This window comes from Staurois parvus, unplaced genomic scaffold (assembly GCF_062004578.1).
Source record: "Staurois parvus isolate SC_StPar_1 unplaced genomic scaffold, SC_StPar_1.0 ptg002583l, whole genome shotgun sequence".
Classification (NCBI taxonomy): domain Eukaryota; kingdom Metazoa; phylum Chordata; class Amphibia; order Anura; family Ranidae; genus Staurois; species Staurois parvus.
The window spans coordinates 8,168-30,834 of NW_028320379.1; the positions used below are offsets into that span (position 1 = coordinate 8,168).

The following is a 22,667-nucleotide window of genomic DNA, read 5'->3' on the forward strand; positions in this document are numbered from 1 at the left end:
CCGCTTCCTGCATGTTGGAGTGTCCAGTATAATGGGGGGTTATATATTTGTTGCTGGGGGGGGGGGGGGGGGGGTTTATTATTTACCGCAGGCTGGAAATTTATAGCAGATTGTGTCTTTTTACTTTCATTTCCTGTTCATGATTATTGTCTAAGAACAGATTTCTGGGGGGGTGCAAAATCTGGTGCAGCCAATCAGCTTCTAACTTCAGTTTGTTCAATGAAGCTTTGACAATAAAACCTGGAAGCTGATTGATTTCTATGCAGAGCTGCACCAGATTTTGCACCCTCCAGTTTTAGTAACCCCCCCCCCCCCCACCACTACCTCTGTGTGTTTTGTCAGCAGTTTTTGGTTTGTCCAGAACATGAATTTGTTATAAGTCGGGTCAGAGATCATCGCCCATAAACCTGGGACTCACCGTGCGACTTTTGTTTCCTCTTAGGATGGAACGCCGAACTACCAGCGGAGGAGGACCGTGGAGGACTTCAACAAGTTCTGTACATTTGTGTTGGCCTATGCCGGCTACATACCGTACCCCGAGGAGGTGAGTTACCATGTGAGTATAGGTCAGGTCCTTCCCAAAGATGGCCGCTCAGGGATAGGCTCATCCAGGTTTATTGCTGATAGTGATGCACCGATATGTTGGCTGCCAGAAATTATCGGCCGAAAATACAGTTATCGGCGTTTTGCCAATGCCCCATTGTAAGTCTATGGATGACTTGCACCTTTGACAAATAGAAAATATGTTCATACCTTTTCAGTGTCCCGCTGTCACCCACCCCCCCCCCCAGTCCAAGTTGACGGTTTCAGTAGGACAGGTTCACTTTAAACCCACCTGTCTGGTATAACAGGAAGCTGAGTCGTCTCCTATTCGCCTTGCAGAAGGAGTTGTAATAAAGTCGTCATTGGCATTCCTGTGCGGTGACATGGCTGTGTAAAATCGATGACGTCACCGCGCTGCTGATCTGATTATCTACGGCTCTTCACATATCAGGGATGGGGGATGGGTGCTCAGGCAGCAGTATATGACACAATGCTGTATACGGCTATGTATAGCCCCAGAGGAGAGAGATATAGAGAGATAGATATATATAGATATATATATATATATATAGATATCTCACACACGCCACTTTATTCATTATACCTTGCTACCTGGAGTCTTCTGCTGCTGTAGCCCATCTGTTTCAAGGTTGGACGTGTTATTCATTCAGAGATGGTATTCTGCATAGCTTGGGTGTAACGAGTGGTTATTGGAGTTACTGTCGCCTTTTGATCCCCTGGAACCAGTCTGCCCATTCTCCTCTGACATCCACAAGGCGTTTTCCTCCACACAACTGCCGCTCACTGGAGATTTTCTCTTTTTCGGACCGTTCTCTGTAAACCTTACAGATGGCTGTGTGTGAAAATCCCAGTAGATCAGCAGTTTTTGAAATACTCAGACCAGCCCGTCTGGCACCAACAGCCATGACACGTTCAGTCACTTAAATCCCCTTTCTTCCCCTTTCTGATGCTCGGTTTGAACTTCAGCAAGTTGTCTTTACCACGTCTAGATGCCGAAAAGTTGCTGCCGTGTGATTGGCTGATTAGCAATTTGTGTTACCAAGCAATTGAAAAGGTGGACCTGTACATATAGCCAGTGAAGTGACTGGCCTCGGGTGATACACAGAGGCTTTTGGTCCTGGTAAAAGTGTGTGTGTGTGTGTGTGTGTGTGTGTGTGTGTGTGTGTGTGTGTATATGTATATATATATATATATATATATATATATATATATATATATATATATATATATATATATTATCCAGTGCCAGAGACTGTAGACCTACAACAGGATTTAGTCAACGAGTAATGGCGTGACACAAGAGATGGTCAGAGACTGCGGACATGATATAGGAGGTGGTCTGAGAATGCGGACACGAAGCAAGAGATGGTCAGGGACAGCGGACGCGGCGCAGGAGATGGCCTGGGTCCTCAGACACGGCGCAGGAGATGGCTGGAGACCGCGGACGCAGCGCAGGAGATGGCCGGAGACCGCGGACGCAGCGCAGGAGATGGCGGGAGACCGCGGACGCAGCGCAGGAGGTGGCCGGGGGCCGCGGGCGTGGTACAAGAGACCGTTGAAAATCTCTGATATAGCAAGGCAATAGGGAAACACAGATTAGTGGCTGTAAGGGTGACCATGGATATCGGGGCAAATACAGATTTTGAAAAGACAACAATAAAATGCTGACAGAAGGTTTGATCCTTTTTTCATCTAAATGAGACGAGACAGTTTGGGGTTGATTTACTAAAACTGAAGAGTGCAGAATCTGGTGCAGCTGAGCATGTTGGCCAATCGGCTTCTAACTTCAGCTTCTTCTAAGAACCTTTGACAATAAAACCTGGAAGCTGATTGGTTTCTGTGCAGAGCTGCACCAGATTTTGCACCCTCCAGTCTTGGTAAATTCCCGCTATTGTGACATGCATGGGCATCCTAAGACATTGTGTGACGGGTAAATTGTTTATCAATCCTTGCATAGAATTGTGGCCTTTTTTTGTTTTTGTTTGTTTTTTTGGTCTAGTAGTCTTTTTATATGATTGTTAATCCATTTTAAGATCCCCAATCCTAGACAATGCATGCACCCTATGACCGCCGTCAGATGGCTCACCATTCTCACGGCTGCATTGCTTCTCATCGGAGGACTGTGAAACCTCTGTGAGGTGTGAAGGAGGCGAAGAACGGGGCCCCTCGTGTTTCTACATAAATTAACAACCACACAGCTTGTAAAGGGGAGAGAAAAAAAAAAAAAAACCCCAAAGAATTGTGCGGTTGAACCTTCTCTTCTGGCAGACGGTGGAGTTGAATGCAATCATTCAACACGGGGAATGATCCCACCAGGGAAATCTGCCTATATTAGCAGCCTGAGACCGGGGAATGTGTTTGTTTTTGGGAAAGGAGACTTTTCGCTTTCATTATCCAGAAGGAGAAATTTAGAGAAAAAAGCTCTAAATATTTCTGGACGAAGCGTCTTAGAACTCAAAGCGCCTAATATTTGGTGTTTTGATTGTGACAGATTGTGGTTTAAAGGGAATTTTATTATTTGAAGACTTTTTACATTAACCATACATATACGAGTTTGCTGGACATCCCATTACAAAACCACAGCAGCCGTTCGAATGAAGTCCCCACTCCTTTATCCTTCCTTTTGCATCTAGAACATCCTCCACCCTACTGGGAAGACTTTGGGAGGGTCTGTGGCGTTTTGTGACCATTTGTGAGGTCAGGTGCTGATGTTGGATGAGAAGACCTGGCTCCTTAATGGGTGTTCCAATTCATCCCATTGGTTTAAGGTCAGGGCTCTGTGCAGGTGATCCAAGATCCTCCACACCAAAGGCTCTCCAACAAAAATTTGAAGAGTGTCTGTGGGAATTTGTGATCATGCAACCAAAAGAAAATTTTTCGAGGTCAGGTGGTGATGTTGAATGAGAACACTTGGCTCCTTAATGGTGTTCCAATTCATCCCAAAGGTGTTCAGTAGAGTTGAGGTCAGAGCTCTGTGCAGGTGATCTAAGATCCTCCACACCCAGGGGCGGACTGACCATTTGGAAACTCAGGCACTGCCCGGGGTCAGTAGGGGGCCTCATGAGATGCCCCTGGTACCTTTTTCATAGGCTTTTTTGAGTTTGGGCAAGGACACAGGGGCCCCATGATCCCCTATTACCCGGGGGCCCCATGAGTTGTCAGTCCACCCCTGATAGTACCCTATCATTGGTGTCAGTGGGAGGAATAGTGCCCCATCATTGGTATCAGTGGGAGGAATAGTGCCCCATCATTGGTATCAGTGGGAGGAATAGTGCCCCATCATTGGTGTTAGTGGGCCCCATCATTGGTATCAGTGGGAGGAATAGTGCCCCATCGTTGGTATCAGTGGGAGGAATAGTGCCCCATCATTGGTATCAGTGGGACGAATAGTGCCCTATCATTGGTGTTAGTGGGAGGAATAGTGCCCCATCATTGGTGTTAGTGGGAGGAATAGTGCTCCATATTTGGTATCAGTGGGAGGAATAGTGTCCCATCATTAGTATCAGTGGAGGAATAGTGCCCCATCATTGGTGTTAGTGGGAGGAATGGTGCCCCATCATTGGTGTCAGTGGGAGGAATGGTGCCCCATCATTGGTGTCAGTGGGAGGAATGGTGCCCCATCATTGGTGTCAGTGGGAGGAATGGTGCCCCATCATTGGTGTCAGTGGGAGGAATGGTGCCCCATCATTGGTGTCAGTGGGAGGAATGGTGCCCCATCATTGGTGTCAGTGGGAGGAATGGTGCCCCATCATTGGTGTCAGTGGGAGGAATGGTGTCCCATCATTGGTATCAGTGGGAGGAATGGTGTCCCATCATTCGTATCAGTGGGAGGAATAGTGCCCCATCATTGGTGTTAGTGGGAGGAATAGTGCCCCATCATTGGTGTTAGTGGGAGGAATAGTGCCCCATCATTGGTATCAGTGCCTGTCAGTGCCGCCCCTGTCCACACCACAAGATTTTGGAGAGTGTCTGTGGGAATTTGTGCCCATTCAGACAAGACAATTTTTTGTGGTCAGGTGCTGATGTTCAATGAGGAGACTTGGCTCCCAAATGTGGGTGTTCCAATTCATTCCAAGGGTGTTCAGTAGGGTTGAACCGGAGCTGCACACCACTTTTGAGGGTAAAACCAACCTTATTGATCCTCCCTCTGATATGTTTCATCTACAGCTAGCAGATGGGTTGAGGTCAGGGTTTTTCCACCCCAAACTGGTCAACCCATGTCTTTATGGAGCTGGTTTTGTACACAGGGGCACAGTCATGGTGGAACAGAAAAGGGTCTTCACCAAAATGTTACCACAAGGTTGGAAGAGCACCATTGCCAAAAACTCTGCAGCCTGAGATGCGTAGGCGATCCTCTAGTACTTGTGTGACCCTCAGACTCCAGCAGTCTATAATGGGAATGAGAGTGTTGATCTGTAAAGCGGTGATCTCTAGTATAGCATACCGATAGCGACACACACTGTTCAACTCCATTAGTGATGCCCCTCTGACATGTTTCACCCACATTGGGCTCAAATCTCTCCTTGTCTTATGTTTCTAGCCCCCCAACCAAACCTATAGCATAGTATGCACCGTGTACTGGCACATTATGAAAGACTTGCCTGAAAATGAAGCCCTCCAGCAGAGCGCTGTGTTGGCTCCCCGGAGCTTCCATCTTCACCCGGTAATCCTTCCAGGTTCACGAGCTGCAGGCCTTTGACTGGCCGAGCTGCGATGGCGTCACTCCCCATGCATGTGGGAGCCTTGGCTATGGCAATGCTCTCTCAATGGACGACACACCTTCTATTGAGAGCACAGTGCACATGCACCTAGATATATATCCTCCTGCGCTCTTATGGTAAACAATAGAATAAGCTAGAAAGCAGCCAGCATCTGTCCCATACCAAACGAAGGCAATATAAATAAAATATAAAAGTTGATGCAGCGCTAAAAGTTCTTATACCTGAACAAAGTAAAAATCAGAATATGTAGATAGGTGTATAAAGATGACCCAAATCCACATGGGGATAAGTAGGAAACAATGGCCCTCAATAAACAGATAACAGTGGTTAAGTGCAGGATGAAGTGTCCGTAGTTCATATATCTAAAGAAGTGCAGGTGAATCACAGCACACTCCAAAAACGTGATCCCAGGCAGTCTTGCTGCAATGGCCTCTCACCTCCACTCTATGACCCTACAGGGCCACAAAGCATACTGTAGATCACCTCGGAATCCTCCAATTCAGAGACTCTTTAGATAGGATGGCATCACATGAACCAGGACAGTATTCATCCAGACCAGTAGGCAAACGGAAAACACTCTCCTCCGATGTCACAACCGCTCATAGGCTCATAAATGAGGAGATAAGGTCCTGATGAAGTCACGAGTTACGTGCCGCAACGCGTCGACGGCATTAGCGTGGTGACGTACTTCCGGCGTGACGCCATCTTGGTGCACCTTTTTGATCCTGCTGTACACCCAGCACAGTATTGCCATCTGTATACAAGCTGTTTGCCATGTAAGTGGATTATTTTTTCCCTTTTTGGATATTTGCTGCCCATTTGCAATTAAAGCGGTAATACACTATGAGGACTGTGTTTATATCCTCATTTAGACTCCTCAGAGTCTCTGAATTGGAGGATTCCGAGGTGATCTATAGTATGCTTTGTGGCCCTGTAGGGTCATAGAGTGGAGGTGAGAGGCCATTGCAGCAAGACTGCCTGGGATCACGTTTTTGGAGTGTGCTGTGATTCACCTGCACTTCTTTAGATATATGAACTACGGACACTTCATCCTGCACTTAACCACTGTTATCTGTTTATTGAGGGCCATTGTTTCCTACTTATCCCCATGTGGATTTGGGTCATCTTTATACACCTATCTACATATTCTGATTTTTACTTTGTTCAGGTATAAGAACTTTTAGCGCTGCATCAACTTTTATATTTTATTTATAGTGCACATGCACCGGTAACATCACCGGCGCTGCTGATGTTAATGTCTCCTAAACCGTATCTTGGTTCCACCTCCCAGTACCACCCCTTTAAGAGTATACAGATCCAAGTATTTTGTGGTGCTATGTAATTTGTATGAGATTTGTTCATGATAACAAGAAAAGCAATAAAATGGATAGCCAGCAGAAGTAGACACCCCCCCCCCAGTAACAATAGATCCTATCATCAACAGTAGAGCCCCAGCAACGATAGATCCATCTCAACAACAATGGCTCCCCCCCAACAATGGCCTCCCCAACAACAATAGATCCTCCTAGAAACAAAATCCCCCCAGTAGCAATAGCTCCACCCCAGAAACAATATATCTTGCAGCAGCCAGCAACAATAGACCATTCCCTCAACAGTCTAATTATCTGAACAACTCCCCAGTGACAATAGATCCCTCACAAGCAACAACAGATGCCTCCATTACAATAGATCCTCCAGCAGCCGGCATCATTAGACACTCCAGCACACTCCCATCACGATTTCACATTGTTTACCGTACATTCAGCGCTGGAGGTTCCGAAATTTGTCTTCCATTCCTGCGTTCCCTCTGAGGAAAAAAAAGCCCTGGTGACCCTTAAATATCCAATATCAATTTTTATGCCTAAACCACATGGAAAGGAAAAAAATCCTCTCTTGTGGTGGGGCTTCCCCTGCACTTTAAGGGTTAAATACTCATTTAGGTCTAGGGGCTCCTTCCAGGCTATAAGAACGGTCCCAGCAGCCTCTTCTCTCTGCTATGCTCCATCGGTTGCAGGTCCTCCAATGTCAAGTCCAGTGCAGATCCCATAGCATTGGAGTTGAAGACATCGGAATAGTCCACCCCTGGAGCTTAGGGTAGGCAAGCAGAGGATCGGGTAATTAAAACTGCTTTTTGCACCCTCTAGAACTAAAAGAACATTTAACCCTTGCAGTTGTCACCAGTGGGATATAGACTGTAACAGAAACTTGACACCGCTTCTAATCCTCCACCCCAGCTAACAAACAAGTTTTGCCTAGAGATAGACTTAGAAAAACTAGATTTTACCCTTTTGAGATGGTTGATTATCTTTTATGTTGGCTTCTCTAGGAGACTCCACTCCGAGCCGGGTCCAGCCCTCCAAACAGCACAGGAAGTACTGTGGACAGCGACAGTTGGGACTCCAGGTTCCAAGACATCCCAAGTACAGGGGTTCTCCCAATCAAAAAGCGAAGAAGTTTTGGAGAGATGAAACATGAACGCTCCTATCCTTCCATGCTGAAACGCTCCAAGCTCAGCACTTTCCTCCTGGAGAGGAAAAAACTCGACAAAATCAAGAAAAAGAAGAAGCTGAAGAAGAGAGAGCAGCAACCGGTGGAGGAGGCGGAATACCTCAAAACCGTCATAAAACTGGAGCCAGAGAACCCCTATCCAGGAGAGATCATGCCACCTCCAATCCTGGACCACGCACTGAACCTGAAGATGTCCCCGCCACACGAGACAGAGGAGCATATGCTGGAGAGCTGTAATAACAGCATGGACAGTGCATCCATGACCATGGTCTCTGATGACACGGAGGAGAGGATAAAGACTGAGTACACAGAGGTGAACCTGGGGAAACGAACGGTCATACGACAGGGAAAGCAGGTGGTGTTCCGGGATGAAGACAGCACAGGCAATGATGAGGACATCATGGTGGATTCAGGTAAATGTTTCTTTCAAACTAGGCAGCCTGTGGTTGAGTTTTCTAGCAGGCCAACTTGGCTGATATGTCTCATTTTGTGGGGTTTCTGCTTGGACAAATCTCACAATTGGCTTCTTGAGGCTCTTGGGGATCCGGTTGGATAGATCTTTTCCACCACAGCTCTGAGTTCCCCAACTTCTGCAGCTAGCACAAAGCCAGGTGATGGAGTCATGCATAGTAACATACACTCTTCAGGAGGCCATCTCCCAAAATGTGACAACCTCATTATGGGCTTGTGGAAGAGGATGGCCACCAATCAATATTTTGAAGCCTCCTTTGAACCTAACTGGAAGGGAAAATGGAACAAACCAAAAAAGAAACTGGCTGCTTTCCATGACACCAGCCTTCACCAAACTTTATTATTCCAGGACAAGATGACAGGAAATAATCCTAGGCCAAGGCTCACTGCGTCACCTAGGAAGGGCTTAATCTTTGATTGGGCTGTTTTTTTTTGGGTGAACCATGTTGGATTGAGGCTTGGAAGATTTCCTGTGATCTTGTCTTGGAGTAATAAAGTTTTTGGTAAAAGCTGATATCATTGGACAGCAATCCGTTTCTGTTAATTGTGGGGAGCATTGATGAGCTCCATTGGTTGGCATCTAGAGCCACGGAGGTGGACAAACTGTGAGAGGTGGCGCCCTTTGCTATTGTGTAGAATTGAATATTGTCAGCGGCCTAGTTGGTTGTACATAGTATATCCATAGCCTGGCTTAGACAAAGCCTTACACAGATCACATTTGTCAGGCAGGTGCAGTTATAGGAATGGAGAAGGCTGTAGGTGGCCATTTTCAGAAGCATTGTCAGGTAACCGATGAGCAGCAGCCACCTCCCCAGGGTCGGCTCTTCTTGATGGACGGTGTTTTGTCTCATAACAAATATTTCTTCTGCTCGGCTTGGCCTCAGCAGTGTCCTTGGTTCTTTGCGTTCTGCAGCGTTCCCTAAAGTAGTAATTAAGTAAACAAAATGGCCGCCGTGTTTCTGACTTACATTTTGTTCCCGTCTTGGGCACCCAGTGGCTCCCTAGGTCAGAAACCGATGAAAGGTGTGCTGAGTGTTGTAGTACCTAAATGGCTGAGGAATTGCTGGCTGCCGGTGACTGTTTTAACCTCTTGTCTCATTTTCTGAACGCATGTTCCCCTGGCAGCAGGAAGTGTGATAGACTGCGTTTTCCTCCTCAGAATAAGCAGAAGTGAACCTGGAAATTGCTGCAAGCTTGGTTGCTTAATCTTCATGGTTTTTACTTTATTTGTTTTTATCAGCAACATCTGCCATTACACCGGCGTCCTCCTTTAAGGAACAAAGACTAGTGTTTGAAAAGAAGCAGCTAATGAAATATCCAGCCAATTCATTTATAATGAAGAGGGGTCCAGGCAATGCAGTCCAATGTGTGACGTCATGGAAGATTTGTGTTCATCTCTTCCATTTATTTATTGCAATTGAATAGATGGCATAGGTTAGCATAGAGCAATGGCGCCTGTCCTAAAATGTGGTGATCAGACTTGTTCAGTAATGAATTGTAATGAATGGCCGTCCTAACTGAACCACTTTTCTCTAGATATTAATAATTCGTAAAGTCCCAACATCGCTCCTGAACATTATGGTTAACCTTTCCTGAGCGTAGGCTGTTAATAATTTGGTCTGACAGGTAATCTGAAATCTTTCTTCAGAACTGCAAGATTTACCCTTTTTATATGTGTCCAAAAACTGTGTACTTTCAGACAAAGTGTACTTGTTCTTTTTACCCCCTCCCCGACCTAAGAGATCCCACCCTACCCTTCTGCAGATGTGTACTTATCGAGATCTGATGCCTGCTCTTGTGTTTTTTGACTTATAGCTCCATAGGTCCTCTCTCACTGGCTGTGCCTGCAGAGAGCTCTAATGGCTGGTATATAGATGGGCACCATAAATGTCTGAGGACTGTCTCTGTGTCTTCCAGAAGGGGTATGCAGGTAGATGGAAACCATAAAGTAGATGTAGAATGAAGTAGATGGGCACCATAAATGTCTGAGGACTGTCTGTGTCTTCCAGAAGTGGTATGCAGGTAGATGGAAACCATAAACATCTATGGGGCATGTCTCCTTGCGTCTTCGGAAAGGGGATGAAGGCAGATGGATACGATGAAAGTCTATGTGGCTAGTCTCCTTGCATCCTCCGGAAGGGGGATGCAGATAGATGGACACCATAAAAGTCTATGAGGAATGTCTCCTTGCGTCTTCCGGAAAGGGGATGAAGGCAGATGGACACCATAAAAGTCTATGGGGCTTGTCTCCTTGTTTCTTCTGGCCTTAATGGCGGTAGATAGATTTACAGCGCTGGATGTCAACAAACCCAGGAGGCTCTGGGCATCGGATTTTGGTATGTATGCACCTGCAGAAGAGTAGGGAGGCATCTGTTAGGTCAGTGGATGGGAACAAAAAAGAATAATTGCACTTATTCTGCACCCGACCATTCTGCAGATGCATACTTATCGAGATCTGATGCCTGCTCTTGCGTTTGTTGACATCATCTCCATAAGTCCTCTCTCACTGGCTGTGCCTGCACAGAGCTCTATTGGCTGGTAGATGGAGGTTGATGGGCCCTATAAAGGTCTATGGGGCTCGTCTCACTGTGATTTACGAAGGGGGGGTGGAGGTAGATCAACACTATAAAAATCTATGGGCCTTTTCTCCTTGCATCTTGTGGCTGGAAGATGGAGGTAGATGGGCCCCATCGAAGTACACTGCCTTGGCACGACTAGTGAGGACTTGCAGTGCTAGATGTCAACAACACATGAGGCTGTGGGTATTGGATCCCACCAAGTATGCACCTACATAATTTTAGGGTGGGATGTATTAGTTCGGTGGATTGGGACAAAAAAAGAGTAAATGCACTTATTCTTTAAAATACAAGTTTGTTGGTTTTTACTCAATGAAGACTCTACGATACAAATTGTCAGTTGATTCTTGGTACCAGCAACAAATAAAACTTCAAAAAGGTGAATTGCTAGGCATTGTACACAATATGGCTAAATGTGTGGACACCCCTCCAAAATATGGAGTCCAGGTGTACAAAGCCAGCTCCATAAACACACAGTTTGACCAGTTCGGTGTGGAGGAAATTGAGTGTCCTCCACAGAGCCTTGACCTCAACCCTACTGATCACCTTTGGGATGAATTGGAACAATGATTGTTGGCTAGGTCTTCTCATCCACCATCTAAGCTCATAAATGCTCTTTTGGATGAATAGGCAAAAATTCCCCCAGACACCCTCCAACCTTCTGAAAATTTTCCTCAGATAAATGGAGAATGTTGTAGCACAAAGAGGACCAACTCCAAAAATAATGACACTGGTTTTGGAATGGCATGTCCAACAAGCCTATAGAAGTGTGATGGTCAGGTGTCCACAAGCTTTTGGCCATGTAATGTTCATATGTTTGTTAAAAGCAAGTGTAGCTTGGCATACAACGGTGTCTTTAAGTTTAGTTCCTACATTAATTTACTTACTAAGGGACCTTTTTATGTAGATCTGTAATTTAAGTTAACCATTGCTTCAGTTCCCCCATTTTGTAGTTTCATGATTGCCCGCAATAAAGCCCGCTCATTCACATTTAATAAAATCCCCAGGAAGCCGTCTAATTCCCCATTTTGCTCTGTCTCCTCTCGCCAGCCATTTCTGAAAATTAATTAAAATGACATTTTTTTTAAATAGGATAGGAATGGTGGACGTTTTGCGCGTTGCCTTTCCCAATTGGAGACTAGTATTCAGTTTTTGGTTTTTTTTTTCCTTTTACCCAGTTAACACTCCATTATTATTATTGACACATTACCAGGCTGCACCATCATTTCTTTAGACATTTGCTGGAATGTGTTGGGATCTCTGTTCCCTTCACATCTGGCTGTGTTAATCCAGGTGAGAGGAAATTCCTGTCACATGGGAAGAGCGTCTTCAGTCAGGAAATGTGTGAGGGAAGCTCCAGCATCTATATATAGTGGTGTGTGGAAATCTTCACCAACATATGAGTATAGTGGTGTGAGGAAATCATCATCTACATATGAGGTGAGGAGAAGTCCACCATCATCTATGTATAATGGGGTGAGGAAATCTCCATTGTCTTTGTAGAATGGGGTGAGGAAACGTCCACCATCATCTGGGCAGAATAAGGTGAGGAAATCTCCATTGTCTATGTAGAATGGGGTAAGGAAACATCCACCATCTGTGTATAATAGGGTGAAGAAATGTCCACAATTATCTATGTAGAAAGGGGTGGGGACATCTCCATTGTCTTTGTAGAATGGGAAACGTCCACCATCATCTGGGTAGAATAGGGTGAGGAATTCTTCATCATCTATGTAGAATGGGGGTCAGGAAACGTCCACCATCATCTATGTGTAACGGGGGGAGGAAACGTCCACCGCCATCTTTGTAGAATGAGGTGAGGTAACGTCCACTATCGTCTGTGTATAATGGGGTGAGGAAACGTCCACAGCCATCCGTGTAGAATGGGGTGAGGAAACGTCCACCATCATCTATGTAGATGGGGTGAGGAAACGTCCACCATCATCTATGTAGAATGGGTGAGGAAACGTCCACCATCGTCTATGTAGAATGGGTGCGGAAACGTCCACCATCGTCTATGTAGAATGGCGTGAGGAAACGTCCACCATCGTCTATGTAGAATGGGTGAGGAAACGTCCACCATCGTCTATGTAGAATGGGTGAGGAAACGTCCACCATCATCTATGTAGAATGGGGTGAGGAAACCACCATCGTCTATGTAGAATGGGGTGAGGAAACCACCATCGTCTATGCAGAATGGGGTGAGGAAACCACCATCGTCTATGTAGAATGGGGTGAGGAAACCACCATCGTCTATGTAGAATGGGGTGAGGAAACCACCATCGTCTATGTAGAATGGGGTGAGGAAACCACCATCGTCTATGTAGAATGGGGTGAGGAAACCACCATCGTCTATGTAGAATGGGGTGAGGAAACCACCAAAGTCTATGTAGAATGGGGTGAGGAAACCACCATAGTCTATGTAGAATGGGGTGAGGAAACCACCATCGTCTATGTAGAATGGGGTGAGGAAACCACCATCGTCTATGTAGAATGGGGTGAGGAAACCACCACCATAGTCTGTGTAGAATGGGGTGAGGAAACGTCCACCATCGTCTGTGTAGAATGGGGTGAGGAAACGTCCACCATCGTCTGTGTAGAATGGGGTGAGGAAACGTCCACCATCGTCTGTGTAGAATGGGGTGAGGAAACGTCCACCATCGTCTGTGTAGAATGGGGTGAGGAAACGTCCACCATCGTCTGTGTAGAATGGGGTGAGGAAACGTCCACCATCGTCTGTGTAGAATGGGGTGAGGAAACGTCCACCATCGTCTGTGTAGAATGGGGTGAGGAAATGTCCCCCACCACATATGTATATTGGTGTATGTTTTAATGACTGGAAGATGTAATTTGCGTCTACAACATATCTTTTCTTTCTATTTTTCAGATGACGAATCCTGGCATCTCGTCACATGCTTTTGCATGAAGCCATTCGCCGGTCGGCCAATGATCGAGTGTAATGAGTGCAATACCTGGGTCCACCTCTCTTGTGCCAAAATCCGCAAATCCAACGTTCCAGAGATTTACGTTTGCCAAAAGTGCCGAGACACCAAATTCGACATCCGACGATCAAACCGCTCGCGCATGGGATGTAGGAAGTTATTCCTGGACTGAAAAAAAAAAAATTTTTAGAGAAGGGATCAGCGTGCGTAGAGACGATAAGCCGCAGCAGACGCACAGGGGCGGATGCAAAAACAAAGGACGTTTTTATGTTTTCAACCGGCACACTTTTACAGACAAATGGTTCGTTTTTGGTTTATTTTTGACGGCCCAGACGGAAGTGCGCGAGCCCGTGGCGACTGCTGCCTGTGGGACAAAAACAGGCATCTGAAAAACAAGAGGTGTTTATATCTTTCCCTGATTCCGCAGGGCGCCGTAGGTTATATGCCTATGATGAGACTTTACCTTTTAATAATCTCCCGTATCACCATCGGTCTAGACCAAACTATGTACGGGGTTTCATCCGAACAGGGACGGAACGTGTTTGTCTCCGAGTAAAGTTTATTTTGTTAACCTTGCAGTTGAACTTTAGTTTTGTAGTCCTATAAAAAGCCACAGTTGGCTGTAGAAGACCAGGTTATATGAAGAAAAAGTTGTGTGAATGTGATTTTTTGTTTTGGTTTTTCATTTTTTTTGTTTCGTTTCTTTGAACCTTCTGCCCAGAAGACATTTCTTGCACATGGGACCGAAAAATAACAGCTTGCTGTAAATAAGTGCTAAAAAGAAAACTATAATTTCCCAATAAATGTTTATTTTCGCTCCCTCATGGGTGGTCCGTAACATTTCATACCGTTTTAATTTAAAGTAGACCCGTCATAGAGGCAGACATATAAAGGGAGGAGGTCAGACTTCAGCCTAATCACCAGGGACTAGTTGAGTGGGTAGGGTACCTTGTTTTATTGGATATGCTGGACCTTTTAGATCTGTTGGACCCAGGTAGAATGTGGACTTTATTTCCCGCTGGTCGGTTTTGTTAATAGAGATCTTCCATTTTCATAGAGAAGGGTGAAACTTCTCAACCCTCATGCTACCAGTACAATGTCCAGCTTAGAACCTCTCCTTTTCTAGCCTACAGGTGCTCAACCACAAGCCTTGACATTGTTTTTAGGCATCACCACCTATGCCTGGAAGTTGGTTGGTTTTTATTGGACTGTGTTGAGCAGATGGAGGCCTTCCTTTAAAAAAAAAAAAATGGAGTAGCAATGGGTGGCTGAAAACAACTGAGCCATAGATTTGCTCTGTTTGAACACCTGATTGGTTGGATTTCTCAACAGGACTTGATTATTGACTGGCAAATGTATTCATTCTCCCACATAGACCTCTGTTCCACTCTGAGGTCATCCACTGTGGTCCAATGACTGGCAGATGTATTCCTTCTCCCACTTAGACCTCCATACTACTCTAGGGTGGTCCACTGTAACCAGCTGTGGGTACAAGCCTCAGGGATCTGTTCCTTCCCAGACAGGCCAGTGCAATATAAGGTGAAGCTGCATGCCGCTACTTCGATGAAGCTTAAAACCAACTTTATTGTTCCAGCATAATAGAGGACACTCCCTCAGCACTTATAGGGCCACATTTCAGCATCCAATTAGGGCAGTAGAAGCTCTATGATTAAGCCCCAGTGAGGGGGGGGCTGAAACGTGCCCGGAGGTGCTGGGTGGAGTGTACTCTATTGTGCTGGAACAATAAAGTTGGTTTTAAGTTTCTCGGAAATAGCGGCACATTGTATTGCACTGGCCTGTGTTCCAGCTCTGCTGTGAAACTGGGAGAACCTCTATAATCCTCCATCCAACATTTTGCAGAATAAAAAAAAACGCTTTTCCAGAGTAAGTTCTGAAATGACTTCCACTAGTGCACAATATATGTGAATTGACATCCATTTTGACTGGTACACAAACGCACCTACACTACGGTACACCAAGACCCAATGGGTATGAAAATGAGGCGCATTAAGAGCTCATTCCTAGATTGTAAGCTCGAAAGAGCAGGGCCCTCGATCCCTTCATGTTCTGCATTGTATTGGTATTGTTCTGTCACATGTTCTGTCCCCCTCTGTAATGTACAGCGCTGAGCGAACTATTGGCGCTTTATAAATACTGTATAATAATAATTCCTAATGAAATGGGCTGCCCTAATGCAACGCACAAAATCATGAACACACCCGAAGTTAATGGGCCTCCATGTGTAAAGGTTTGCCTAATATTTGATTTCTGTGATTTGGCAATTTTTTTTTTTTTTGCCTCGCCTCCAAGTAGTCATTGATGGAAAAATGCTCGTCCTATGGCTAAATCCTAAAAAAACAAAAAAAAAACAGTAGTGATTTCATATGTTAAGATTGAACAATCAGTTCTCATGTTTGGGGGAGTAAAGGTTCATTAGACAAATTGGAAGCCTTACCCAGTCACCACTGCTCCCCATGATAGGTTGGTGCTGGCCACCATATAAATAGGACCTTCTTCCACTATACCAGTGTTTCTCAACTCCAGTCCTCATGGAACCCCAACAGGTCATGTTTTCAGGATTTCCATTATTTTGCACAGGTGATTTGATCAGTTTCACTGCCTTAGTAATTACCACAGCTGTTTCATCTGAGGGAAATCCTGAAAACATGACCTGTTGGGGGTCCATGAGGACTGGAGTTGAGAAACACTGCACTATACCAACCCCTAAGATCTACAGAACTGGCCTCTATGAAACACATATATGACTCTGAGAGCGGCCCGAACATGCTCAGACATATGATGGACTAGCCTCCAACTCTGGGTAGTTTAAAGGCCAGCTGTGGGCAAAACATGAAGCCTCTCCCATCCCCTTCTAAATAGAAGTCCTTGAGGCTCACCAACGTAATAAACTTTGTTTTACAGCTATTGAAACCATAAAAATGCTGGTCTATTAGAAGGAGCTCCGATAAGCACAGTACCGGCCATATAGCAACCAATGCCATGTCAGGAAAGTAACCACTTAAGGCCTTGTGTGAATAATATATGCTAAAGGTGACGTTTCTTTTCACCCATCCAATCTGCTTCCTTAAATTCCTTTCAGATCTGGAATGTAGAAATAACAGGTGATTGCAATTTAAAATCAAACCCACCACTCATACATTACAGATTACGGGACCAAAGTACCTCTACCAGACGTAATACCTAAAAAATGTAAGCCTCTGTGGCCAATTTAGCAGCTTGTTATCGCCGGTTTGACTCAGGCCATCAGGTTCTAGAAGTTTTATATTCATTTTTTTTTGCCTATCAATCTGTCATTTAGGATGATAGAATGGAAGTGGAGGTCCAAATTCGCCCCCCCAGAGCAGGCACCACAGAGTACAGGCATGTCCTTCACGTTTGGACTCGGTGTGCTTAAGGAGACCCCAATCCCAGGCATGCTCCTTACATCAGACTCAGATACTTCTTCCACTATGGGTCAGTACAGGATTCCTAGAGCTCAGATCTGAAATCCTGATGCTAAGAGGGAAAACACAAGATGGTCTAGGCCAGGGGTAGGCAACCTGCAGCCCTCTAACTGTTGTGGAACTACATTTCCATTCTGGACTCCAACCTATCCTTCCAGCCCCAAGTCCAATCTTTAACAAACTCGTGCAGACCCCACCTCCGCAACATCGCCAAAATCCGCACGTTCCTAACCCCAGAAACCACTAAACAGCTCATCCACTCCCTCATCATATCACGACTCGACTACTGCGACTCCCTCCTCACTGGCCTGCCTCGCCGCTGGCTATCCCCGCTTCAGTCGATCCTAAATACGGCTGCCAGACTCATTCACCTTTCCAACCGCTCCGTTTCCGCCACCCCCCTCTGCCAATCCCTCCACTGGCTTCCGATTGCCCAACGGATCAAATTTAAAATCCTAACACTGACGTACAAAGCTGTCCACCATACTGCCCCGAACTACATCACCGACCTAATATCCAAGTACCGCCCAGCATGCACACTGCGCTCCTCACAAGACCTCCTTCTCTCTAGTTCCCTGGTCTCCTCCCATGCCCGCCTTCAGGACTTCTCCAGGGTGTCACCCATCCTCTGGAACTCCCTGCCCCAACCCATCAGATTATCACCTACTCTCCTCTCCTTTAGGCGCACCCTGAAAACCCATCTCTTCAGGGAAGCCTACCCCACCCCCTGCTAACCTGCCGACCTCTTCCACTCTTCCCACCACTCCATCCCCCACAGCTACCTCCTCCTGTGCCACCATCCCCTCCCTCCTAGATTGTAAGCTCGAAAGAGCAGGGCCCTCAATCCCCTCATGTTTTGCATTGTATTGGTATTGTTCTGTCACATGTTCTGTCCCCCTTTGTAATGTACAGCGCTGAGCAAACTATTGGCACTTTATAAATACTGTATAATAATAATAATTTCCCATGAGGCATTGCAAAACTGACAGTTACAGCTATGACTTGCAGAGGCATGATGGAACTTGTAGTCCTGCGGCTCTCAGGTTGCCTACCCCTGGCCTAGACCAATTTTGAAGGACATGCAGCCTTGTGGGGTGGCTGTTTATTTTTCCTAAGCCGGTTTATGAGGCAATGGTTTACATTGCGTACAAAGCTAGTCCTATGAATATGAAAATAAGGATTTGGTTGGTTCTAAGAGAATGACAATTAAGATGCAAATGATGAGTTCTGAAGGAAAGCGTTAAGCGTTGCCAAGCCGTCTAATCTGCAGGGATATTTTAGGATCCATTCAAAGCAATTACCGCCATTGGAACCGCAGCAGGCTCTGGCTGCCAGTGAACATTTTCACAAACAATGGGACGCTGTAGTTGACATAACTACGGGGACAGATGATTGTGACAATATATGTGAAATGTTTGGTTTCTGTGGTGCCCTTATTACCAAGTGGGATGGCTGAGGGAACATGGCAGAGCTCCGAGACAGAACGAAACGCATAACGTATAGCATGAATCTGGGGTTGTGAAGCTCCCTGAGTGCCCTGAATGGGCCGTTCACATTTATGGGCCTTGATGAGTTCATGTAAAGTAAGCCGGTCATGAGAACGGGGGCTATCAATTCTGTGCTCCTGACTGACTCAAAGCAGAGAAGCCAAATGGTCTGCATAAGAGCCAAAGACTTGGGACAAGCATGTCCATCAGGAATGTCAGGGTTATCAGAAGTCCTTATCTGCTCTTGGTGACTCCAAATATTGTACCATCAGGATCAGCATGAGAGGCAACTAAGATTTCGTTAGAGTAGAGGTCCGCATGGGCAGCCTCTGTGACAGTTCCCCTTTTGACCATCATCTTGTTCTCCCCCCTTTTTTTTTATGTATTTTGTAACTGAACATGATGGTGAGGCCTTTATAATCACAGTAGGCCTCAATTATGGAGATCAGGATATACCTAAGACGGGTTTGCTTCCTTGAGAAGAGATTGTGGTTGACTGCTCTGGGCCACACTGCCTGGTGAACGCTCCCAATAATATATAAGGACTACAGTGGTTCTAAATATCCTGTGCTGCCCATAGTCAACCTATCATTCCATTCTGTACCAGGAGCCAGGATCTGACATTGATTGAAATTAGAGATGAGCTCAGGTGTGCTCAACTCCTCTTTAACCAAAGTCTGAATATACACGAAAGAGTTGCAGATAATTCCCACCCACAGCTCATGTAAACAAAGAGGTGGGCTGAAGGATGTAAGTGACCATCCTGTAACTTGTGTAAACAAAGAGATGGGCTGTGGGCAGTAATGCCCAAGCCTATGGCTCATGTAAACAAAGAGGCAGACTGCGGGGTGTTAATGACCAAACCCACAGCTCACTAAAACAAAGAGGTGGACTGTGGGTGGTAATGCCCAAGCTCGCAAATCATGTAAACAAAGGTGGACTTTGGGTGGTAATGACCAAGCTTGCAGCTCATGTAAACAAAGAGGTTGAGTGGGAATGTCCACCAGTCACTGGAGTAAAAAAACAAGAGTTTGCAGGTTGGCTAGAGATGGTTTTAAAGGACACCCAAGCTCTCTATTTGCAGAGCAGAAATGTAGGCAATGGCGCTACTTCCCCATAGATGACCCCCAGTGCAGCCAATGTATTAATCCAGTGTTTGCCATTAGACTGATGGACTGAGAGGTTACTATGTCTGATACTGGCTCTTGTTCTATCAGTCTCTAAGACCTCTTAAGTCATGACACATTGTTTTCCCCGGTTGACTGTTCACCTGACGTCACCTACCAGTTCTATACAAACCACTAAAGGCCATGTTGGTATCATAGAAGACACATTTTGGGGGCAAGAGTTTGACTTATTTTTGTAGTAGGATACTGAGGAGCGATATACACATACAGTATATATTTGTGTATTTACCCCGACCTGAGGGAGACATGGTGGTGCAGTTGGTCTCCACCATTTTCTAGCAGAACTGTATAGGCCAGGCAGGTTTTAGCACTTCTGGATTTCTGAAACTGTCTGGAATGAAGGTTTAAGTCATTGAGCAGTATGTTTGCATCTATACAGGGGTCATACTTTCTAATTAAAGGGCCAGTTTACTGTCCCTCAGACTTTAGGGGGGCCAAATTGTGGCCAGTGGGAGTGGAAAATGTCTTGGTGTCAGTGGGAGGAGTAATGCTCCATCATTGGTATCAGTGGGAGGAATTTTTACCCATCATTGGTGTCAGTGGGAGGAATGGTGTCCCATCATTGGTTTCAGTGGGAGGAATAGTGACTAATCGTTGGTATCAGTGGGAGGAATAGTGCCCCATCATTGGTGTCAGTGGGAGGAATAGTGCCCCATCATTGGTGTCAGTGGGAGGAATAGTGCCCCATCATTGGTGTCAGTGGGAGGAATCGTGCCCCATCATTGGGGTCAGTGGGAGGAATAGTGCCCCATCATTGGTGTCAGTGGAAGGAATACTCACTATCATTGGTATCAGTGGGAGGAATAGTGCCCCATCATTGGTGTCAGTGGGAGGAATAGTGCCCCATCATTGGTATCAGTGGGAGGAATAGTGCCCCATCATTGGTTTCAGTGGGAGGAATAGTGACTAATCGTTGGTATCAGTGGGAGGAATAGTGCCCCATCATTGGGGTCAGTGGGAGGAATAGTGCCCCATCATTGGGGTCAGTGGGAGAAATAGTGACCCATCATTGGTGTCAGTGGAAGGAATACTCACTATCATTGGTATCAGTGGGAGGAATAGTGCCCCATCATTGGTGTCAGTGGGAGGAATAATGCTCCATCATTGGTATCAGTGGGAGGAATTTTTACCCATCATTGGTGTCAGTGGGAGGAATGGTGTCCCATCATTGGTTTCAGTGGGAGGAATAGTGCCCCATCATTGGTGTCAGTGGGAGGAATAGTGCCCCATCATTGGTGTCAGTGGGAGGAATAGTGCCCCATCATTGGTGTCAGTGGGAGGAATAGTGCCCCATCATTGGGGTCAGTGGGAGAAATAGTGCCCCATCATTGGTGTCAGTGGAAGGAATACTCACTATCATTGGTATCAGTGGGAGGAATAGTGCCCCATCATTGGTATCAGTGGGAGGAATAGTGCCCCATCATTGGTATCAGTGGGAGGAATAGTGCCCCATCATTGGTATCAGTGGGAGGAATAGTGCCCCGTCATTGGTGTCAGTGGGAGGAATAGTGCCCCGTCATTGGTGTCAGTGGGAGGAATAGTGCCCCGTCATTGGTGTCAGTGGGAGGAATAGTGCCCCGTCATTGGTGTCAGTGGGAGGAATAGTGCCCCGTCATTGGTGTCAGTGGGAGGAATAGTGCCCCATCATTGGTGTCAGTGGGAGGAATAGTGCCTTGTAGCAGTGGAATGAATAGGGCCCAAAGGGCTAAAAAAAAGAAAAAAAGACAAGCAATGGGCCACATATGGGCCATAGCTAGAGACCACTACTATAAAATATAGCATCTGCATACCTGGGAACTTTTTCCCCCAATTGCATTTGACTAACAAAACTGCCTTCAAGTGAATGGGCCGCGACCACGAGACAGTGGTTGTGGCACGTTATTTACATACAAAACCCCCATTCAGCTCTTAAAAAAGAAGCAGCAGCAGGATCTCCTGAATGCCTGCCAGCTGTTGTTCTACCACCCTCTGAAAAGCATTCCACCACAGAACGCTTTTCAAAGGGGCAGCTGCCCGCAGGTATGGAGAAACCCTACCCATGGGAGGAATGCTCATCTTGGCTTTGAGCGCTTTCCCGAGACAAGAAGAAACGTTTTTCTACGTTTTCATTTTTTATTTTTTTTACGTCGAGTTGGATGGGTTGATGACTCGCTGACCCCTTTCTATATTTTTAGGGTCTCTTGGTCTTGCCTTGTTTAAAGTCGTTCTCAGTAGAATCCCAGAGATGTACCTTTGGATGTATGTGTGTGTACAAGTATATCTCCTGTATATATACACATCAATATCATTTTGTAGGATTTTTGTTTTCCTTTCCATTGGTGACAGAGAGAAATGTTGAACGCGATTTATAGAGCACAGACTGAAAACCGATATGTGATGTACAAGACTTGTGTATCTGCAAAAAGATGCTGTTTCTGTGAAACTCTGTACATTTGTAAATAAAGATATCCATATTTTACCTTCATTGCTCTCCTTTGGTTATTTATTGTCACCTATGGATGCCGCTGGAACATCGGTGCCGAGAAAATGGCCGAAATTCTACAAATTCAAAACGTTTGGGTGATGTTGGCAAAAAAGCTTTCAGCATCAAGTAGTATAAAGAATCACATACAGCAGGGCTTGGGTGTAACTTTTAATTTTTTACAATTTTAAAAAAAAAATTTACTTTTTTATTCACCCCGATGTGATGATTTTTTGGTGACAGGTTCTTTTAATGAGACAAGCAGTGTCTAAAAGACCCTGCGTGT

At 45.7% G+C, this 22,667-nt stretch overlaps 1 protein-coding gene across 1 annotated transcript; it reads left to right on the forward strand.

Annotated features, from left to right (window-relative positions):
• Positions 1-442: 442 nt before the first annotated feature.
• Positions 443-22,384, forward strand: PHF13 (PHD finger protein 13; the record flags this gene model as incomplete). The annotated part of the gene is made up of 3 exons (XM_089666186.1): positions 443-556; positions 7,612-8,206; positions 13,728-22,384. Coding segments are annotated over 3 exons (936 nt in total), but the record flags the coding sequence as incomplete, so codon positions are not given.
• Positions 22,385-22,667: the final 283 nt, after the last annotated feature.